At 32.0% G+C, this 22,409-nt stretch overlaps 4 protein-coding genes across 4 annotated transcripts; 3 read left to right on the top strand and 1 right to left on the bottom strand.

Annotated features, from left to right (window-relative positions):
• Nucleotides 1-7,702: 7,702 nt before the first annotated feature.
• LOC128390864 (isoleucine--tRNA ligase, cytoplasmic-like) lies at nt 7,703-11,885 on the top strand. Its single transcript, XM_053350636.1, is given in 4 exon segments — nt 7,703-7,998; nt 8,093-11,096; nt 11,098-11,590; nt 11,669-11,885. Coding segments are annotated over 4 exon segments (3,825 nt in total). The 5' UTR covers nt 7,703-7,814; the 3' UTR covers nt 11,813-11,885.
• A 203-nt stretch (nt 11,886-12,088) lies between these two features.
• On the top strand, nt 12,089-12,904 carry LOC128390869 (uncharacterized). Its single transcript, XM_053350642.1, has 3 exons — nt 12,089-12,288; nt 12,354-12,499; nt 12,564-12,904. The coding sequence occupies exons 1-3, from the start codon at nt 12,089-12,091 to the stop codon at nt 12,902-12,904; spliced, it is 687 nt and encodes a 228-aa protein (XP_053206617.1).
• On the bottom strand, nt 12,775-14,164 carry LOC128390867 (peroxisome biogenesis factor 2-like). Its single transcript, XM_053350640.1, has 2 exons — nt 14,002-14,164; nt 12,775-13,825 (listed from the first exon to the last, which is right to left on the bottom strand). The coding sequence occupies exons 1-2, from the start codon at nt 14,020-14,022 to the stop codon at nt 12,977-12,979; spliced, it is 870 nt and encodes a 289-aa protein (XP_053206615.1). The 5' UTR covers nt 14,023-14,164; the 3' UTR covers nt 12,775-12,976.
• A 69-nt stretch (nt 14,165-14,233) lies between these two features.
• Nucleotides 14,234-22,371, top strand: LOC128390866 (protein ABHD1-like). Its single transcript, XM_053350639.1, has 5 exons — nt 14,234-15,058; nt 15,147-15,313; nt 17,188-17,373; nt 18,012-18,565; nt 18,787-22,371. Exons 1-5 carry the CDS (start codon nt 14,864-14,866, stop codon nt 18,969-18,971), a joined length of 1,287 nt encoding a protein of 428 aa, XP_053206614.1. The 5' UTR covers nt 14,234-14,863; the 3' UTR covers nt 18,972-22,371.
• Nucleotides 22,372-22,409: the final 38 nt, after the last annotated feature.

Here is a 22,409-nt window from a genome sequence, read left to right as displayed (position 1 = left end):
CAAATCATTAACAAATTGGTTACTGATAAATAGAGGGAAAAAAGTCGATACAAAATGATCTTGATGATCTTAATGGTAACGAAAGTGAAGATGAAGAAAACGATTTAGATGGAGATGATGATGACGATGATTCTCATGGTGTTCAAGAATAAGAAGATAAAAATGAACAAGATGAAGATGATGACGACGAAAACGATGGTGATTAGATGAATCAGAATAAGACGATGAAAACGATGCAGAAGAGGAAGATGAAGATGAAGAGCTCGATGATGGTGATTAAAATGAAGATGAAGATGGAGATTTATTAGTGATAATGATGATGAGTATAATAGTTTTTTTCATCCAACAGGATGAGAATCCCGTCGAATAACTGGGCGAAGGCTGAAATCCATCAGCTTTCGAGCCTATTCACAATCATCATAATCGAAAAGATTAGGAAAATCTTCATTGACCATTGGTGGTGATGATAGTCGCGAAATGGGCTCTACTATGAGCTCAGCTTAGCTTGGGGAACTTAAGGAACTGGAAGATAATCAAGATAATGTGGGGGAGGGAAACGATTTATTTTTTTATCAATTTTAAAGTTATCCCGCAATTTCTCTCTAATTCTCTCTCTTTCTCTAACTTTAAAATTAATTTAAAATTTTTCCTTCACTCAACTTTCTTCCTAACTCGACTCTTTCGACCCATTCTCGCATTTAATTGACTTTGAACATTCCTTTCACTATTTACACCCGAATTCTATATTATCCAAGTGACCTAACGAAATTCCAATCTAGCCGTGAGAGTCTATTTTTGACCTAAAGTTATTATTTTTCTCTTGATTGATTAGATTATTGTCGATGATTTTCATTGCTTTTGACCCTAGATATAATTGTTAGTGTGAATTTAATTTTTTTATTAAGTAAAAAGTAAACGTAATTGATGATTTTGTTCACGAACGAAGTTCGACAACCAGTTAGTCAAGATATTCATTCAATTAATTAGTCAATTTTGATGGCAAATCAGCCAATAATCTTCACAGATTCTTAATCATCAAAAAATTTAATCGATTACGAATCTAAATTCCTAAAGACCTGTTATTAGTGTCTGTACTTTTCTTGATTAAAAGTTAAATGTCAGAAAGTATTAGTTAAAACGAAAAACAAACTTTATTTACAGAATGACCGGGTCAAGTGCAATTTGAAAAGTTTGACTTTGTCCAATTTTCGCGATGGGAAATTTTCCTATTCTTTTTAATGCCCTCCTTTCAATGTCATCAACATAATCAAAAGGTTTAATCTTTTATACAAAAAAGCTAATCTCTTAAGTTAATCCGCGCTTGATCATAATGACCCACTGAGGAGAGAGAATGAACGTTGTTGATTCAAGTAAAATCACCATTTTATCAGATAATCTTAATTCTAATTTTGGTTGAGTGAGATTTGTCAAATCTGGTTCAAACGCAATTTCTTAGACTTTGACTGTTGATTACATATTTTGGAAACGGTCCTTGAATAGCAACACTTAATTGTCTTACAAATAGGTAAGTTATATTCGTAGTATCAAATACAATTTGTTTAGGCTTTGGGACAATTATCATAAATTTTAAAGTGGTCTGTCAGTTTGTCTTTACTAATATTGATTTAATGTTATTTTAATTGATTTGTTTCTTATTGGAAATCAATTTGATTTTGACTAAAAGATGATTTTATCAAAATTTTTTATAAGTAAACATTAACTCCTAAAGTGAGTTTCTAGAGTTGATTGGTGATTGTTTTTAGTGTTTTATTGCTTAAAGTAGTTTCTTATCTCCTTTAAAATTTGATCATTATCATGGAATTAAAAAATTATCTCAATGGTGAAAATGTCAATCATTGTGAAAGTGGTGAATTAAGTGAATCAAGCTTGTCTTGTCTTGACCAGAGAAATTCAGAGATTCGTCTAAGTGATTGGATTAAAGAAGGAACTGATCATGACAATGAAATAACTCAGATTGATGTCGAAGGTCATGAAACGGTTAAATCATTGGTACAATCGACCTTGGTTGCTATTGATGGAAATGATTCTTTTCGTATTAAATTGTCTCTAAATCGAGATTCCATAAAATTTCTTAGGCGATCATTGAAATTAGTCGAGAATCGTCTCGAGTCAACAAAGTCGAGAACTAAACGTAAATGGCAATCAAAAGTTTATTCTTATTTGGAATCAATCAAGAGATACGATAAAACTGATCATCATTCATCTACAAATGAAAGTGAAAGTGAAAATGAAAGTCAAATGCACAAAAAGACTAAAAGAGATACAAACTTCGAAAATGAACATAATAAAGGAAAACCCGTTGAGAAAATCAATAGAACATTTGAAAAGCGCTTTGAACTTCCAGTAAAAAATCGTGAAGACTTTTGGTTCTACCCTAGAAATTTGATTGAAAATGGACGAATACAAGAACAAAATTTCCCAGTGAACATTTGTGTCTATTCCACAGATCACCTTGATAAGCGACTACAAATATCAACGAAACTTAATCCAGATCCTTACGTTTTCACTCATGTGCAAAACAAAGTACCTTGGGATGAGTCTGATTTCGAACAATTATTAGTACCGAAAATACCCAAAAAAGTTGCTAAGCGAGTCATCAAAGGAATGTCACAAGGAAAACTCTATCTTATTGATTATTCTCGATTGAGTCAATTGTTCTCTGGGCTTATTCGTGAAGAAAAAAATGGAAAGGCTAAATGTCCACTTTGTGGTAAATTTTATGGGCGTCGAGATACGGTAATAGGACATTTGGAAAGCATCCATTCAAATTTCGCTGGTTTTTGTGGTCGGTGTGGTCATTTATTCCTTAGAAGTAAGACAATGCAGACACATAATTGTCCGTCAAAAGATAACATTTAAAGTCATAATGATGTAGATGATTAAATGTTTCACATGTAAATTAAGTCAATTGTGACAAAGAATCAAATGTTTAACCATTAAAACCATAATATAATTACAATCAATAGATCTGTTGTTCTTAATACTTTAATTATTGAGACATTTACTATTTTGATTTGTTGGTGATAAGATTTTATTGTGAATTTAAGGAACTCCTAGAATCTAATCTATGTAATGTAATGGAATATTTCAATGCGTTTGCGATTTACATTCGAATCTCTTGTAGAAATGGTAATGAGCCTTTCTCTGTATCAATCAATTCATTTGCTTCGGAAGATGGTACATATTGTGGACTTAGTACATATAAAGCTTATTTTTGATATTCGTTTCATTGATCATAATGAATTACACGATATCGACGAGGTGAATTACTCACCGATTAATACCAAGCTTTCAAAACCTCATCTTACATGTTTTGAGTGAACAGAGAGAGTACCCAGGACATAACAACTATTCAAATAGTTGGACTTCAATTCGGTTACAATAGATTCGTTAAATCGGTCAATGAAAAGATACCGATTAGGATTCCACCACGATTATTATTATTCGCAGTATTAAAAACAAGGCAATTTTTCATGCTTCGTGACAATTATCATAAATACTAATTATTCAAAGTGATCTGTCAGTTTGTCTTTACTTAGAATTGATTTAATGTTATTATTATTGTTAAGATTTCAATTGATTTGTTTCTTATTTGAAATCAATTGGATTTTGGCTATAAGATGATTTTAACCTAATTAAAATTGATACATGTGTTGATTTGAAACACTCATAGTTATTATGGCATATGAAGGAAACAATTGTTGAATTACTTCAGCAGTTCATTTGTAAAGTTTTATTTATTTTCACTACTAATGAACTGATTAAAGTACAGTTATTAACAACCATCACATCGGTTAGTTTGTGAACTATTATTACAGAAACACTCATAGTTTCATGAAGGAAACAACAAATCATTTCAAAAGTTCATTTGTAAAGTTTTTCCATTTTGAATGTTTTTGTTTTGATGTTTTATTGATTATTAATTGTTGAGTATCTCCTTTGGAAATTTTATTATTGTCATGGAGTTAACGAGCTATCTTAGTGGTGGAAGTGCGTATCATTATGAAGGTGATGAATTAAGTGAATCAAGCTTGTCTTGTCTTGACCAGAGAAACTCATTGACCCATTCTGGCAAATTAAGGGCTTTTGGTGATCATTCTTATGCTAAAATTAAGATTCGTCTAAGTGATTGGATTAAAGAAGGAACTGATCCTGACAATGAAATAACTCAGATTGATGTCGAAGGTCATGAAACGGTTAATTCATTGGTACAATCGACCTTGGTTGCTATTGGTGGAAATGATTCTTTTCGTATTAAATTGTCTCTAAATCGAGATTCCATCAAATTTCTTAGACGATCATTGAAATTAGTTGAAGATCGTCTCAAGTCAACAAAGTCGAGAACTAAACGTAAATGGCAATCAAAAGTTTATTCTTATTTGGAATCAATCAAGAGATACGATAAAACTGGCCATCAATCATCTACAAATGAAAGTGAAAGTGAAAATGAAAGTCAAATGCACAAAAAGACTAAAAGAGATACAAACTTCGAAAATGAACATAATAAAGGAAAACCCGTTGAGAAAATCAATAGAACATTTGAAAAGCGCTTTGAACTTCCAGTAAAAAATCGTAAAGACTTTTGGTTCTACCCAAGGAATTTGATTGAAAATGGACGAATACAAGAACAAAATTTTCCTGCAAATACTCGTTCGTTTTTCACAGATCATCTTGATAAACGACTTCAATTCTTAACAAAACTTAATCCAGATCCTTACGTTTTCATTCATGTACAACATAAAGAGCCTTTAGATGAGTCCGACTTCGAACACTTATTGGTTCCGAAAATGCCCAAAGAAATTGTTAAACGAGTTCTCAAGGGAATGTCACAAGGAAAACTCTACAATATTGATCACAATCGATTGAGTCAAATGTTCAGTGGTCTCATTCATGAAGAACCAAATGGAAAGGCGAAATGTCCACTCTGTGATAGAGTTTATTGTAATCGATGGGCGATATCAGATCATTTGGAAAGTGTTCATACAAATTTCGTCTGTTTCTGTGGTCAGTGTGGTCATTTATTCCTTAGAAGTGGCGCAGCGAGGATTCACAAGTGTCCATCAAAAAAGAAAAATCGGAACTCAAAAGCAAATAATTAAATGTTTTATGAAATTTTCGTCAATTGTGACAAAGAATCAAATTTTAAAGCAAAAAAAATAATAATCAAAATAATATTTATGATGATTGTTAAAAACTAATTGTTCATTGTATCGATTTGGTTCGTGTGTTAATTTCGATTGTAAAAAAGCCAAAATAAACAATTAAATTACTGTCAATAGATTTGATTCTCTTTGTATTACTTTGGTTTTTTATATTAATACATTTACTGTATGATTTGTTGATGCTAAGATTTTATTGAGAATTTCCTCTTTCTTTTCGGTGTTTCTCTTTCATCGACGGGATTTATGGTACCGATGTAAAGGAAGCTTCTACAGAGAATAGCTTCCTGTAGAATCTAATCTATGTATTGTAAAGGAATATTTCAATGCATTTGCGATTTACATTCGAATCTCTTGTAGAAATGGTAATGAGCCTTTCTCTGCCCGAATCAATTCATTTGCTTGGGAAGATGGTAAATATTGTGGACTTAGAGTACATTCAAAGGTTTCTTTTGGTATTCGTTTCAATGATCATAATGAATTACACGTTATTGATGAGGCAAAATCTATCGCAAATTGCATAACAAATTATACATCGAAAGCCAATTCATCTCATTTTAGTAAAGTAGCTAAGGCATTACAACTATTCAAAAAGAACCATCAATTTGCTTTTATTTCGTTAAGAAGCTTTTATTATTACATAAAAATAAGAGAAATGAGCTGATTGGAGTAAAATAATTAGCAACTATCACATCTTTTGATTTGTGAACTATGATTAGAATCACTTAGAGTTTCATGAAGTAAACAATTAGTGAATTACTCCAGTTGTTCATTTTTAAGTTCAAGTTTTATAATTGTGAAAGTTCTGGTTACTCTTTCGGTGCTTGGTTGATTGTTACTTGTTGACTATCTAATACTTTGAAACGACGAAATCATCATGGAATCAAGAAATCATCTTGAACAAAGTGAAAGTGCTGATCATTGTGGAGACAATCAAGTTAATGATCAAACAAATGTGTTGGTTGATACTAGAAAATCAATAGACTTTGGTAGTCATTGTTATGCCGATATAAGGAACAGTCCGATTAATTGGATTGAAATAAACGCTGATACTTACAATAATTTACCTTATGTCGATGTCGATGGTCACGAAAAAAAGAAACATTTAGTTAAATCAATCGAGTTAGCTAAGAGTGTAAGTAACTCGATTTCTATTAAACTGTCTATGAACCGAGACTCGATAAAATTTCTTAGACGATCATTGAAATTGGTCGAAGATCGTTTCGAGCCAACGCAGTCGAGAATTACCCGTAAGACTGACCATCAACATGAGTCCACAGACGGAAGTGAAAGCGAAAATGAAATTCAAGCTCTCAAGAGAGTTAAAAAAGATTCAGAATTCGCGAACGCAGCGGAGCTTATTGACGGAACCAACGGAGCACTTAAGCGCTTTCAATTCAGAGTTAATCGTAGTGAAGATTTTTGGTACTACCCAAGGAATTTGATTGAGAATGGACGAATACAAGTACAAAATTTCCCGATAAATATTTGTTCCTATTCCAGATATCACCTTGATAAGCGACTGCAAACATCAACGAAACTTAATCCAGATCCTTACGTTTTCACTCATGTGCAAAACAAAGTACCTTGGGATGAGTCTGATTTCGAACAATTATTAGTACCGAAAATACCCAAAAAAACTGCTAAGCGAGTCATCAAAGGAATGTCACAAGGAAAACTCTATCTTATTGATTATTCTCGATTGAGTCAAATGTTCAGTGGTCTCATCCATGAACAAAATGGAAAGGCCAAGTGTCCACTTTGTGGTAGAGTTTATTGTGATCGATCGGCGGTAATAGGACATTTGGAAAGCATTCATTCAAATTTCGCTTGTTTCTGTGGTCGGTGCGGTCATTTATTCCTTAGAAGTAAGACAACGAGGATTCACAATTGTCCATTAAAATATAAACATTGAAATTCATAAGTAATCAACACCATTTAAATGGTTCACATGTAAATTAAGTCAATTGAGACAAAGAATCAAATATTTTATAGATAAATTTTAATCAAAATACTCTTATTCATGATAAGTGTCAAAAAAATTCATTAATTGTATTGATATATTTATTTACTTAGATTTAATCGATTTAAGTAAATTTAGGTTTTATCAAAAAGTCAAACTGATCAATCAAGTTACTATTAATAAATCAGTTCATTCATTAACTATGATTCTGGAGACACCCGATAAGTTTATCAATCTGTAAAGTTTCATAATTTCCTTTTTTCCGGTGATTAGTTGATTGTTTGATCCAAAACTTTGATCATGGAATAAACAAAAACTCTGATCAAATCGGAAGTAAATGTATGAACAACCCTGGAAAAGCAATGGACTTTTGTGGTGACGCCGATATTTAAGATTAGCCCAAGTGATTTGATTAAAATGAAAGTTGATCTTTCCAATGATTTACCTCAGGTCGATGAAAATGAAAAATATTCAGCGAAATCGATTGAAGCTGATTAACTGAGATTTAATCGATTTCGATGTTTGAAGAAAAAAATCGAATTCAAGATCGAGTATCTTTTGTATACGTTTGAAAATCTGGTTGAATTTTAATCATCCGGTGAATTGTTTTACTCAAGTTTATATTTAATTTATTTGATTAACTGTCGTTCGGATTGAAATTTGTTACCATCATGGTTAATAGTGTACCGGAAACAATTGATTTTCCAAAATCAGAAGAATCAATAATCAAACATTGGCAAGAGATCAAAGCTTTTGAAACGAGTCTCAAACAATCCAGTGGGAAACCTTCATTTGTTTTCTTTGATGGTCCTCCATTTGCAACTGGATTACCTCATTATGGACACATCTTAGCAGGTAAATTGTTACAATTAGCATCATTCTATCGATGAAAATCTTAATGTTACTCATTTCTCTCCATCTTTGTTGTCTCTTGTTTGTTTCTCTCCAGGTACCATCAAGGATATTGTTACTCGGTGGGCCCATCAATCAGGTTACCACGTGGAGAGGAGATTTGGTTGGGATTGTCATGGATTACCTGTTGAATATGAAATTGATAAAAATCTCGGTATCAAAGGGCCTGAAGATGTTGCCAAGATGGGTGTTGCTGCCTACAATAAAGAGTGTCGAGCAATTGTAATGAGATATTCAGATGAATGGGAAAACATTGTCTCCAGATTAGGTCGATGGATTGACTTTAAAAATGATTATAAAACAATGTACCCTTGGTTCATGGAAACAGTTTGGTGGGTCTTCAAGCAGCTATTTAACAAAGGTCTTGTTTATAGAGGTGTCAAAGTAATGCCCTTCTCGACTACCTGTAATACACCCTTGTCCAATTTTGAGGCAGGTCAAAATTACAAAGATGTTGTCGATCCAGCGGTTGTTGTCTCATTCCCTCTTGATGATGATCCAAGTGTATCTCTTGTCGCATGGACAACAACACCTTGGACTCTTCCCAGTAATTTGGCTCTTTGTGTTAACCCTGAATTAGATTATGTCAAAGTTCACGATAATGTCCGAGATGCTGATTATATCTTGATGGAAGCTCGATTAACTGAGCTCTTCAGAAAACCCGATGATTATAAAATATTGGAAAAATTCAAAGGTAAAACTTTGGAGGGTAAAAAGTATGAGCCGCTTTTCCCATATTTTGCTTCTCGAAAAGCTGAAGGATCATTCAGAGTACTTTGTGATGGTTATGTTACCAGTGAAAGTGGTACCGGTATTGTCCATCAATCTCCTTATTTCGGTGAAGACGATTATCGTATTTGTTTATCTTATGGTGTCATCACCAAAGAAGGTCCAATGGTTTGTCCGGTTGATGATAGCGGTAGATTTGTTGACCCTGTTGTTGACTTTGTCGGTCAACATGTTAAAGACGCTGATAAGAATATCATTAAACACCTTAAGGAGAAGAAGCGACTTGTTCAGGCCAATACAACGAAACACAGTTATCCATTTTGTTGGAGATCAGATACACCATTGATCTATCGGGCTATTCCTTCGTGGTTTATTAGAGTTGAACAAATGACTAGTCTACTTTTGAAAAATAATCAAGACACTTATTGGGTTCCTGATTTTGTGAAAGAAAGACGATTCGCTAATTGGCTTAAAGACGCTCGTGATTGGGCAGTATCAAGAAATAGATACTGGGGAACTCCAATTCCTATTTGGATGAACGAAGATGGATCTGAGGTGGTTGTCATTGGATCAATTGCTGAATTAGAAGAATTGTCCGGTGTTAAAGTGACCGATTTACATCGTGAGGTTGTCGATGAAATAACTATACCCTCAAAGAAAGAAGGACAAGTTCTCAGGCGAGTTAAAGAGGTTTTCGATTGTTGGTTTGAAAGTGGATCTATGCCTTATGCTCAGGCTCATTATCCATTTGAAAATAAGAAAAAGTTTGATGAAAATTTCCCTGCCGATTTTATTGCCGAAGGTGTTGACCAAACTCGAGGCTGGTTCTATACTCTTCTAGTTTTGTCCACTGCTCTTTTTGACCGTCCACCTTTCAAAAATCTTATCGTCAATGGGCTAGTCTTGGCCAGTGATGGACAAAAGATGAGCAAGAGAAAGAAAAATTATCCCGATCCCTTGGAAGTGGTCAACAAATATGGTGCCGATGCTCTGAGATTATATCTGATCAATTCTCCGGTAGTTCGAGCGGAAAGTCTTAAATTCAAAGAGGAAGGTGTTCGAGATGTTTTGAAGGAGGTTTTCTTACCCTGGTTTAACGCTTATCGATTCTTGATCCAAAATGTTCAACTTTACGAGAAAAACACTGGTAAAAGTGTTATTTTCGATGCCTCACAATTAAGTAAACCCGAAAATCCTATGGATCGGTGGATTCTTTCATTTACCCAAAGTTTAATCAAATTCGTTAAGCAAGAAATGAAAGCTTATCGTCTTTACACCGTTGTGCCCAAATTGGTTGGTTTCATTGAAAATCTAACAAATTGGTACGTTAAAATGAACCGTAAACGATTCAAGGCTGACAAGGGAGAAGAAGATTGTTTAACAGCGTTAGAAACACTGGCCGTAGTTCTAATGTCAATTGTCCGACTCATGGCTCCATTTACGCCTTTCCTAACTGAACATATCTACAGTAATTTGAAAAATCTTTTCAATGCTGCCGATTCAACTGAATCAATTCATCATTTGATGCTTCCAGATGTTCAAATGGCCTTGATTGATGAAGAAGTTGAAAGTCAAGTATCTGCAATGAAGACCGTTATTGAGATTGGACGGATTTTACGTGATCGTAAAACTTTACCATTGAAATATCCTCTTCCCGAGATAATTATAATCAGTAAAGATGAAGAAACGCTGAATCATATTAAAGCAATGGAAAAGTATATCCTAGAAGAGCTGAATGTACGAAAGATAACAATTACTGATGACAAGGAAAAGTACGGCCTCGAATTAAAAGCAGAACCCGATATAAAAGCTCTTGGTATCCGATTGAGAGACAAATCTAAAGACATTATCAAAGCAATTAGAGAATTGTCTGATACAAGATTGAGAGAATACCAAAAGAATCCTAATCTGTTCACCATTAACAGTGTTATTTTTGAACCTGGTGAAATCCGTTTGACGTATAAATTTGGTGGTGATTCGGGTAACATTTTATCCGAAAAGTATATAGCATCTTCCGAAGGAAATATTCTGGTTATTCTTGATGTTACTCCTGACGAGAGTATGATGGATGAAGGAATAGCTCGAGAAGTTATCAATCGAATTCAAAAGTTGAAGAAAAAAGCTCATTTAGTTCCTACCGATGAAATAACTGTCTTCTATTCAACATCAGATAATGATCTTGATAGAATCATCAAAAGCTTTGTTGAATACATTTCAAGTACCGTTAACTCACCAATTAAACCGATGAAAGAATTGTCCAGTTTAACCAAAATTCTGATTAAAGAAGAATCAGATCTCAAGGAGAAGAAACTTTCTCGCTCTAATCAAACGAACTGCAAGTGAAACCGATGATTCGACCTTTTCAGAACCTCAAGAACTTCCTCTTTGTCGATATGTGAACGTTTTATTCGCCGATCCGAATAGAAATTCACTCGAAAAAGGAACAGTTCTATTGGAAAATCCTGTCGGATGTCGAGTTATCTCCAGCGAATCCTATCTAATCGAACTACTCAAAACAATGTTCAACGTTCATCATGGAAACTTATTCATATTCAATTCTGCCAATGGTTCTCGATTAACTCTTTCATCAGCCAATGATTTCCTTAAACTACATAAACAAATTATCGTTGTTTCCACTAACAATCAATATCCAACAATTAATTGTGATTCAATTGAATTTCCTTTCTGCCGTTATTTTAATATTGAAGTTTTACCTTCGCCACGAGTGACACCAAAACAAGCGACAGTTATCATTGAAAACCCGATTCATTATAAACCTTTAATTGAATTTGATTTGAAGACAACAGTAAGTTAACTAACAATCAACTCTCTCTTTTAATATTCTTACAATTAAACATTTTTTTTTTATTCTCTTTCCTCTTAGGTTTCCTCAATCCTCTCGGATACAACTTCATCTTTGGAACCAAATAATATTGAATTGTTTTCATCTAAATCAGATAATCAACCTCTCAAAAAATTAACAGTCAATCAATTAAATGGAAAACAAATTTATTGCCGAGTAAAATGATTAACAAAAAAAGTATCTAAATTAAGGCTTAAAAAAGATAATTAAAAATTTATTATTATTAATACATTAATAATCTGTGATCATCTTTATTTACACTTTAAATTGATTATGTGAATTGATCAATTGAAAATTGAAAAACCGGAAATCCGCATCTTCTTGACTTGATTATTGATGAAACAATTAACATCCTTAACCAGTTTACAATCTTGTTTAGTTGATTTAATGTCTATTGTGATTTGTGTTGATCTGTTTACAATTTAATCATTTCAAACTCTCATGAGTTACAACAGGTTAATTGTTTCAATTGTTATTTTTACTGTCGCATCTTTGATTAAATCATGTTTAACCTGTGATCCAAGTTCTGATATGGTTAATTGTTATTATGCTTTTGATGAAAGAAATTTTCAAACAATTAAAGCATTTATTGATGAACCAAGGTTAAAATATGATGTTACCATGACCGATGAGGTTTGCAGGTATGAGAATCAATCACCATTTACAGAAAACAATTTAACTAATGAGATTCTTTCATTATTTACAGTGGATTTGATGAATTTATCAATTGTTACTCTGCATTTCTATCAAAGTGTCTCACTTATCCTTATTATAAAGCATTGAGACGGAATATAAATGCTTTGAATAGAGTATCTGAAACATTGTGTTCCAACAGCTCATATGGACTGAGAGGTGAGTTTGAAGATTTATACTTTGATTGTTGATTAATTTTCCTTTAATTGTGGTCATTTATCAGAACTTATAGCTGTTGGATACCAAGTGGAAGAATGGCGGAAAAAGGACACTAATTGTAATCCAAAGGTGGATAATCAATGGCCTTTACTTATATCGAAAACGATTCGTCTTCAATCTGATGTTATTTGTGACAATTTAATTGCTTATCATAGTTGTATGTCCGCGCTAACGAAAATATATGATAGAAAAATGATCTGGAGTCGGGTGATTGGTTCATGGATTCATGGTTTATGTAATGATACGGTGGATTTAACATCTTCAGTCTCATTTCTGGTACCAAAATATTATCTTTTACCGTTATTGGTCATCTCATTTGGTATTGTTCCAATTCTTGTTGGATGAAAAAAATTATGAGATGGAAAAATTTGGTGGTCATGTTGTCGTTAAAATTTGGACCTTGAGATGAACTGTATGTTAGACATCAGTCCAACTCATGTAGAGTTGCTTCATTTGAGATATATCATCTATTTTATGTCCACATTGTGAACAAGAATAACTTGATCCGCCATATTGTAAAAAGTCAGAGTAGATACAAAAATAACAAAATATATGTTTACATCCAATGTGATACGGATTATTGGGCCAATTGTCACAAATTGCACATATCCGGTAATCTTTGGGTTTCCTGGTCTCTTCATTTGATAACTTAACAGACGAAGTCAATTTAGAAGTAACTTGTTGCTTGACAATTAATCCAATTCGTTTAAAATCAACTATTTGAATGAGGAAAGACAATATCTCTGAAATTGAAGTCCATAAAAGATTCCTGTTGATTAGATAAAAATCTAAAGGGATCCTTTTCTTTCCCGGTATAAGAGCACAGTCCAAAAAAAGTAGTCGATACAATAGATACGGATGTCGACCTTTTTGTAAGAAAATCATGAAATTAATTAACTCTCCAAATTTAACAACATCTTCCAATAAATAGGTAAACTTATTATTCAATAAGCTTGAACGAGAAAACCGTTCACGTATATAAGGTAACAGAACAGTTATGGCACCAATAGAGTAAACTTGTAACCTATTCAAGGTCCCATTAGAATTAGCTAATGTACTAATTGTTTTGAGATTATAAATCTTTTGTCCCAATGTAGATTCATCAGAAAACAATGAATTAAAATAAAGGTAACCATTTAAAATTAAACGAAACTCTGGTTTAATCCAAGAGAAGATGTTGAAATTTTGTTCCAATGGTTTTAAAGATTGTTCAAGTTGATCATAAAAGGAACGAGATAACTGTTGATCTAGAGCAAGATAATCAAGCTAAAAAAATAGAAAGAACAAAACAAAAACAAAAACAATTAGTAAACCAATACAATTAAAAACACAAAACACTAATAATAAATAAATCAATCAATCCAAAAGTGTTACATTAAATTTAGTTGATAAACTAAAAACAATCATCAAACTTGAGAAGAGGTAAAAATGTAAACACTCACCTTATCAAGTCGAGTCGCCATGTTGCCAAATGTATCTGGTTACATTGAACCTAAAGGGTTGAACAAAATGAATTTAATTCCAAATGAATTTATTTAAATTGTTAAACAAATGAGATGAACCCATGAACCTGGAAACTGAACAATTAACAGCTGATCAGCCGCGTCATCTCAAAGAGCGTAAGTAGAGGGCGCTGACAGTCAGGGTTCTGGAAAAGGTTTAACTGATTGTTGTCCTTTTGGAGGTTAATTGTTAACCGTTGATTGTTCACTGATTGTCAACATTTAATTACAATCCAAGACCACCAATCGCTTCATCAGTTAATCCTGAACCTGCATCGAAACAATTTAATTAAACAAAATTATTCCTTCACTTGGTAACATCGAACAAAAATTACTCTCATCTCGCCGGAAGTGTTATCCTTTTTTTCCCATAAGAGAACCAAAGTAACATCAACATCTCTCATCCTTCATCTTTCTTTTTTCTGTCCAATTGGTTTTTTTTTATAATTCTTTTCAATTTGTGTTCTTTTTTTTTCTTTTCTATGTTTCTTTTTAAACTCTATTTATTTGTATCTCGTTTATCAAATTGCTGATTAACTGTTAACATTTTCTCTCTACCTTTTTTTTATTCCAGTCAAGTGTCTCTTACTGAGAGTTACACCCTTCTACTTGAATTCTAAGCCCGTCCTTTGTTTTTTTCCCCTTACCTGTGTAAATGATTTTCTTATTCTTTTGAAGGAAATTTTGTGTTTATTATCCATCTTCATCATTTGGAGAGTATCCTCTGTTTTTTTTATCGTTGGTTCTATCCCATCATCATCATCGCTTCTACTAAGTAGCTGTTGTTGTCATTACATCAATCATGCCGGACCTTGGATCTGTTACCGGAGCAACTGCTCTGTCAATTATTGATCATTTTCCAATTCTAGATTTTAAACAATATCTAGATTTAAGTGTAGATAATGCTTGGCTCATCTATGCCTCAAATCCTCGATCTGCTATTGCGTTTGTTTTCGCAATTGTATATGTTATTTATTATCTTCTTAAAGTCGTAAAGGTTGGTAAAATTTTCTCCGTGTTAACTTGTTATGTATTTCCAAACAAAAACTGATGTCTTTCTTTCTCTCTCTCTCTCTCTCCTTTAGAAACCCGATTTCCATGCCCGTGAAAGTAAATTCAGTTCATTTGTATTGAAAAAATGTCCCGTTATTCAAGAAAAATTTTATCCTACCCTTTGGTGTTTTGATACACACGCTCAAACAGCAATCGCCAATGCAATAAGAGGAGCAATGCCCAATCTCCGTTATAAAAGGTAATTGTGTTCCCTTTTATTGGAAATTAATTTGATTTCTTGGTTAAACTCAATTGTCCTCGTTACAAAATAGTGATCATCCGACAATCAAACCAGAAAAAAAACATAATCCGTCTTCCTCACTCACTCTAAACAGCAACAACAATAATAATGAACATCAACCTATTAATGTGACATCATTTCTCTCTCATCAATTAGATCAAAAATTTTTCTATCAACTTAATCAATCTTTCTGATTTCTTCACAAGAAAAATATTAATGACTAATTCACTCAGATCACCAGTTTTCTCTTGAAGAGAATAGTAAATATTGAAAAAAGAGTTAGTACTTTGAACTAACTCTTGATTGAAAATCACCTCATACATTTTACTCTAAGATTCTCAACGATCGTTGAAACAATTACGAAAGATAAACAAAAGTCTTTGTTGGTTTATATTCATTTGCTGATTCATATCAATCAATCATCAAATGATTTCCTGCAATTCACCAGTTAAATTTCAGCTTGTTGACAATTATCAATTGACACGAATAATTGAGTTATCGATAAAATCGTACGATACCAATAACTTTCCTTTCTTATTTAAGTTAATTGTTAATCGACCTCATCTAGTCTCTTTTTTCATTCCTAATCAGTTCCTAATTTATTACTCTCATCGGAGTAATTTAACATATCACAATTTCCATCAAGGGTGTTTAGCAATTACTCATTTAATCAGTTAACGAGTACTAATCATGTTTAACGGTGAAAGTTCATTCAGAATTGTAATTATATTGACTAGATATCGTTTTATTGATAAATTACAATTAATTTAGTTTTTCAAGCTCACTAATCAAATTGAATAATCTTTTGTTTATATTAATACTTTTACAAGCCTAGTTTAGCATTGACATTCAACCAGTTAATTATCTTAATTGTAACAATTTACTTTTACTAAAACTCTTTTAATCTCATTACACACTTATTGAGTTTTCGTTGCTGGTGGTTCGTTCTAGCGATTAAATCTTATGACAATTTAATTTAATTTTCTGAAAATTAACTACGAAAATTACTATTGGAACCTCCTAATGATGTTTCATCTTGAGTTTTATTTCAAACTCAACTCGATAAGGAAAAAAATCAATGAGTTCATCTACCCATCAACCATGTAAATCAATAATATATTCATATTATCGTTGTGATCTTGTCTCTTTCAATTTATATTAACATGAAGGAAAGAAAGAAACAATTGAGATTCTCATAGCTCAAGGTTAACTTTAATTCTATACCTTTATCATCAAGATTTAGTTTATTGGTAAATCAATTTGATGTCTATGTAATTTACTATTTTCAAGGTTACAAAGAAATAATTTAATTCGTTACTCTCGATTAGTCCAAGCTATTTACAAATTGTCCAACTATCAGGTTTCTGTTGATACTATTATTTGAATGTTTTATCATCAAAATAATATAACATTATTATCATGTTACTTATCGGGTGATTTTATCCAACAATTTGGACTTGAAATATTCGTAAGGTTCAAGGTTCTCACCTTAAGGGCAAGGTTAGAATGATTCGATTTCAATGTTAATCATTATAGTAAATAAAGTGTAGAAAACAAGGTCTGATATGAGAAACGAAAGAGAAAAATCAATAAACATTCTCACTCCTGATTATGTTTCTTTTCTGTCTTCCTCATCTTCACCAAACCTTTTCCTTTTTCAGTTGAATATAATTTTCTTTCTTTAAGTTGTTTATCATCCTCATCATCATCATGCTTCAGTTTATTTTCCCTGTTCACTAAATTTCTTGTTTTCATGTTACTAATGGTAACCTTTTCTCTTGTTTCTTCTCTTCTTCTTGTTCTTGTTCTTTTTCTCTTCTCATGCATTTCAGAGAAATCGTTGACCTTCCTGATGGTGGACAAGTCTCCCTGGATTGGTATGATGGTCCACCCCAACCAAAGGATCAGTTTAACAATGAAAACCGGCCAATAGCTTTATTTATGCCTGGTTTAACTGGCGATTCTCAGACTGAATACATCAAGAGTTTGATTCCAAATGCTCACGCTCTCGGCTATAGGTCAGTTACCATTTAAAGTACTCAAAGAAACAGTTGAAGTTGTTTCTTCATTATGATGACCCGTTAATAACTCACGTTATTATCATTAGCATTTTTCAAGGTTTCTTATCGTGTGTCACTATAATTGTCATCCTACCATCATTATGATCATTTCGATTCAATTGAATGAGTTTACTTGTTTTCTCTTTAATCAACATACCAGAATTTAATTCAAATTAGTTAAAACATCAAACAATCATTCATTTGAATCTTTCTTGATAATAAACAACCAAGATGTTAATTTTCCAACGAAAGAAATTACCGTTTTAATAGATCTCTCTCTCTCTCTCTCTCTCTCTCTCTCTCTCTCTCTCTCTCTCTCTAAATTACTTAACCAGATCAAGGCTAAGATTAAATTGATAGTCTCTTAAATTAATATTATTGTCATATTGAGCTTGATACAATCAGTCTGATTATTTCAAAATTTCCGAAACAAAGTTCAATTTTGCTTTTCAAGGTAAATCTTTGCTAATGATTAAGTGATAATTAAAAGTTAATACAATACAATTTACCTGGATAAAATCAGTACAATTTGAGAACGTTTTCCCCTTACCAATTGAATGATTTACTAATTGATATTTTTCCTTTTCTTTTTCTAGATCTGTGGCTTTTAATAACAGAGGACGAGGTGGAATGAAATTAAAAACAGCGAGACTTTACTGTGCAGCTAATTGTGAAGATGTTGAATTTATAATCAAATATATTAAGGGCAAATATCCAAAGGCGAAAATAGTCGCCACCGGTGTTTCCCTTGGTGGGATAGTTTTATGTAGATACTTAATTCAAGCCGGTGCCAATGCACTGGTTGATGCGGCAATGCTAATCTCAGTTTGCTATGATCTTGTCGAGGGTTGTAATAGTATGTGTAAACCTGGATTAAATATGCTACTTAATCAGCACTTGGCCCGATCTTTGTGTCGAGTGGTTCGGGAACAGAAGCACATCCTGGAATCATGTCATCACATTGATTACAATGAAGTACAACAAAGTGCAACTTTAAGACAATTTGATGAAAGATTTACAATTAAAATGTGGAACTTTAAAACACCCGAACAATATTACAGAGAAGCAAGTTCAAAGACTAAATTATCTTACATTAAACGACCAACTCTTTGTATAAATGCAGCTGATGATATGTTTGCACCGATAAATTGTAAGTTAATTATCTTGATTGTAAAAAACTTCATTAATAACTACTTAAACGATCATCCATTGAATGAGGGAAAAGTTTAGATGATTAGTTAATTGAAATTAGTCATTGATTTATCTCTCTTTTTGCTTCATGGAACTGATATGATCTCTTTTAAATTGGTATAACTATCAGAATTAATAACTATTTCTTTTTATCTCATTTTATAAATCACTTTTTAACAGCATTACCTATTGAGGAAGTGAAAAAATCAAGTCATGTTGCCTTAATTGTTACTCATCGAGGTGGACACATCGGTTTCATGGAAGGACTTTTACCAATGTTACCTTTTTTCTCTGAACGTTTATCTAAACAATATTTACAAGCGCTAATCGAACTGGACGATATTATAAATGAATTTTCTACATAATCTTCTCATTTCCAAAGACAAAATTGCGATACAAACAAAACCCCAAGACAAAAAGATTCCCATGGATCTTGAAGCCGCTTAGGATCAAGACGCTACCTCATTTAATCGTTGAGTGATTTAGTTTTCCTGATCCACATCTAACTCATAATTTGAACCCGATGCATATTTTTCAAATCGATTCTGTTTTACTGTACATTGATACCTACAGAATCCAGAGTCTTAATTTATGGCTTTAATGAGCATTAACAGATTAACTAATAATCTAATCCCGGTTGTAAACATGGTTTCAAATGCGACTATGTGATGATCAAGACTATTAAGATTATCGAAGCAAGAAAAACCCTTACCCAAAATTTTGACCTTAAACCTGACCCGTTCTTAAAGAAACAAAATTTATCGAAAACATTGATTGTAGTTACAATCTATGATTTGGTAAATTAACTTTGGTGCCGTGCATCTAATCAATTAATCAACTTGATTTCTTTCTGTCTTTTGCTTTAACTTTACTTTTCTTATTTTCTCATTATTGTAAGAATGAAGATTTGCTGCAAGAATCAAATGGATTTAACCTACGTCAACAATTAATTAACCATAGATGAACAAATTAATTAACTAAAAACAAAGATAACTGTAAAGATTTATCTGATAATGGAGATTAATTGCAAAGATTCTAATTATTTCTTTGTGTGTTCTCATTATCAGATAATTTTAATTACTCAGTCAATATGTGATTACAATTCCCGCCGAATGCTAATTTGATTCAACTTGTTCCTCTTTCCAACTCTCTCTCTCTCTCTCTCCTTAATCCATGTGAACTATTAGATTCTCGTCAATAATATTTTAATCAAAATCTTGATCAAAATTCTGTTAATTTTTCTTTTTCTTGAAAAGAAAGAAGAAAAAAAGATTCTAAATCAATGGAAGTCAATTCAACATGTCAATTAAACAAACGAACAATTTGATTTAACCAAAATTGTCAACAAACAAACAATTGATCTGCACAAGTCAATTTATATCGCACATGGTAATTACTCTCATGGATCAATTAACTTTAGCGATCAACAATTAGAATTGATCAACATTCAATTGAATATTTGATTGAAATTTTTACCTTCATACATTAAGATGAATCTTAAGTTATAACAGAACCGTTGAAATCCTCTGGTTGAGGATAAACAATTAACTTTGTTGTTTGTGTAAATCAGCTGGTCAATTAAATCTAATTAGTATTGTGTTATAATGGAAACAATTCAATCTAATTAAATAAAATGTAAAAAAGATCAAAATTTGAATACTAATTGTTATTATTTACGCGAAAAATCAAACAATCAAAACTTAACTCACAAAACTTACAAAACCAAACAACGTTTTCAAGCGCTTACGACAAGTCTTAATTATCGTAATCAACGATCGTTGATTAATCTCGTGATTAATTAGTGATTTTTATTGAATCGACAATCGAGTGAAATCTTGACCATTTATGTCCTCAAATAGCAGTAATTTGCAAAGATCGTCAATAAACAGCAAACGATTTGATGATTAATCAAAAATTATTCATTTAAGACGAAATGAGCTCAATCAAAGTCCATTAATTTGGTTAGTGATCTTGGTGGTCAATTTTCATAATGGCAATTTTTCAGGAATCGTCCATAAGTAACAATGAAAAGAGTTGACAGTTGAAGGGCAAATTGTAACAACTAGTAAGTAATTAGGCTGAAATTCAAGCTGAGTGATTAACACTCTGTAGAAATAGTTTCAAGAGTTACTTTTAGTTGATTAATGATGACATATTCAAATTAATGGAATCAATTTTGTTGATCTTCCTCATTTTGAACATTTCGATACTTATAAGATAATAATTGATATTTTCTAAATTCATAGCTTTAAGTTGATCTTACATTTCAATTTAGATTGATTGTTTGGCAATCAATTCAAATATCTAATCTTGTTAATCAGCAATTGGTTTTCTGTTTTTCTTCACACAACTAGTTGATTCAAGGTGAATTACTGGAAAATAATCATGATATAATTGAGGAATTAATTTTATTTCTTAACGTTTTTTATGTTCGGCAAAACAAACTCATCTTTAGTTTATTTATTCAATGATTAATATCGAGTAAATTCTGATATCAGTGTCAAACTTTGATCACAATCAACAAGAAAATTGAAGGTTATCAAGAAGGAAAAATATAACAAGATTAATTGGTGTTAATTAACATTTAATTACCCAAAAGTTGTGAGAAGAGTTAATGATTACCAAACTGTAAGATGATCGGTCCAAAATGAACAGATTTTGTGTTCTTAATTATTGCTGCAATTAAACTAATCTAATTGAATATTTTTTCTCATGACACAAAGACCAACCTTTCCTATGAGAGCTCGAATTTGTAGAACTGTTCAATTATCTTTACAATTTTCGCACTGAAAAAACCTCGAAATTTGAAACATTTTCGCTTTCCAAGTTTAAAACTTCAACAAAAGAGTAAAACTAATTAATCTCGTTATAACCATGAGGGTTTAGGCCAATTACTTTTACAAGAATATTTTAATTGTAACAAACAATTAATTTAATAATTTTTTTCGTCTTTTTAATTAGATTTTAAATAAACCGCTTTCGAATTATTTGTTCGATTTAAAATCGATTGTTTGAGAAAATCGAAAATCGTTTAAATGGATAAGCGAAACTAAAGAAGCGCGAGTTTTTTTTCTGATTGTAATTAAAATCATTTTGTTTTCAATTGAATTGGTACAAATTTATTAATTGTTATTTTATTGTTCCGTTAGTGAAACCTGACAATTAGTTCCTGTGGGTGGCTCATTAAAATGGGAAAAGGTAAAAAAACTCAGGCGAAAATAGTGAAAGATGTGAACGCAAGAATCTTGTCCACATTGAGAGATTTCAATAATAAATGTCAACGTTTAAACAGCGATTCGAGGTTCCAGAAACAAGTGGACGTCCCTTTTTACCCTGGAATACCCGTTAATCCATTGATTTATGGACCATTAGGCCAAAAACGAGATCCATATCCTTATCAAGGGAAAAGAGGTCAACCGGTCAACAGATTTAATTATGGAGCATCAGCTAATCCACCGACCGAAATGGTTGAAGTTAAATGGATTGTCCATTGGAGGCCAAGGGTCATGTCATTTATTCAATCAATTGCTGAATACGATGAGACTGACCATAATTCATCAACGGATGAAAGTGAAAGTGACAGTGACAGTGAAAGTAATATATGAAATTTACTCTGATCAAAAAAAAAAGGTAAACATTTTGTCAAATAGATATTTTTTTTTACATCTTGTGATTTAATTAATGAAATTGTCTCAATTGTAGTACAATACTAATCCAGTTAAATCGATTAGCTTATTTACATAAATAAACAACAAAATTGATCAATTTATCCTCTTTTTTTTTAAATCCCAACATTTTTAAGA

The sequence above is a fragment of the Panonychus citri genome, unplaced genomic scaffold (assembly GCF_014898815.1).
Source record: "Panonychus citri isolate SS breed McGregor unplaced genomic scaffold, ASM1489881v1 Contig00129, whole genome shotgun sequence".
Taxonomy (NCBI): domain Eukaryota; kingdom Metazoa; phylum Arthropoda; class Arachnida; order Trombidiformes; family Tetranychidae; genus Panonychus; species Panonychus citri.
The sequence above is the reverse complement of the archived record's forward strand: the minus strand, read 5'-3'. Positions and strand labels throughout refer to the sequence as shown.

Excerpts from the sequence above, each read along its gene's own strand:
- LOC128390869 (XM_053350642.1), top strand. The coding sequence starts at position 12,089 with ATGAGTTACAACAGGTTAATTGTTTCAATTGTTATTTTTACTGTCGCA. Across the intron at positions 12,289-12,353 it reads ATGACCGATGAGGTTTGCAG|TGGATTTGATGAATTTATCA; the intron begins GTATGAGAATCA and ends CATTATTTACAG. Across the intron at positions 12,500-12,563 it reads CAGCTCATATGGACTGAGAG|AACTTATAGCTGTTGGATAC; the intron begins GTGAGTTTGAAG and ends GTCATTTATCAG.
- LOC128390867 (XM_053350640.1), bottom strand. The coding sequence starts at position 14,022 with ATGGCGACTCGACTTGATAAG. Across the intron at positions 13,826-14,001 it reads TGGCGACTCGACTTGATAAG|CTTGATTATCTTGCTCTAGA; the intron begins GTGAGTGTTTAC and ends CTATTTTTTTAG.
- LOC128390866 (XM_053350639.1), top strand. The coding sequence starts at position 14,864 with ATGCCGGACCTTGGATCTGTTACCGGAGCAACTGCTCTGTCAATTATT. Across the intron at positions 17,374-18,011 it reads GCTCACGCTCTCGGCTATAG|ATCTGTGGCTTTTAATAACA; the intron begins GTCAGTTACCAT and ends TTCTTTTTCTAG. Across the intron at positions 18,566-18,786 it reads TATGTTTGCACCGATAAATT|CATTACCTATTGAGGAAGTG; the intron begins GTAAGTTAATTA and ends ACTTTTTAACAG.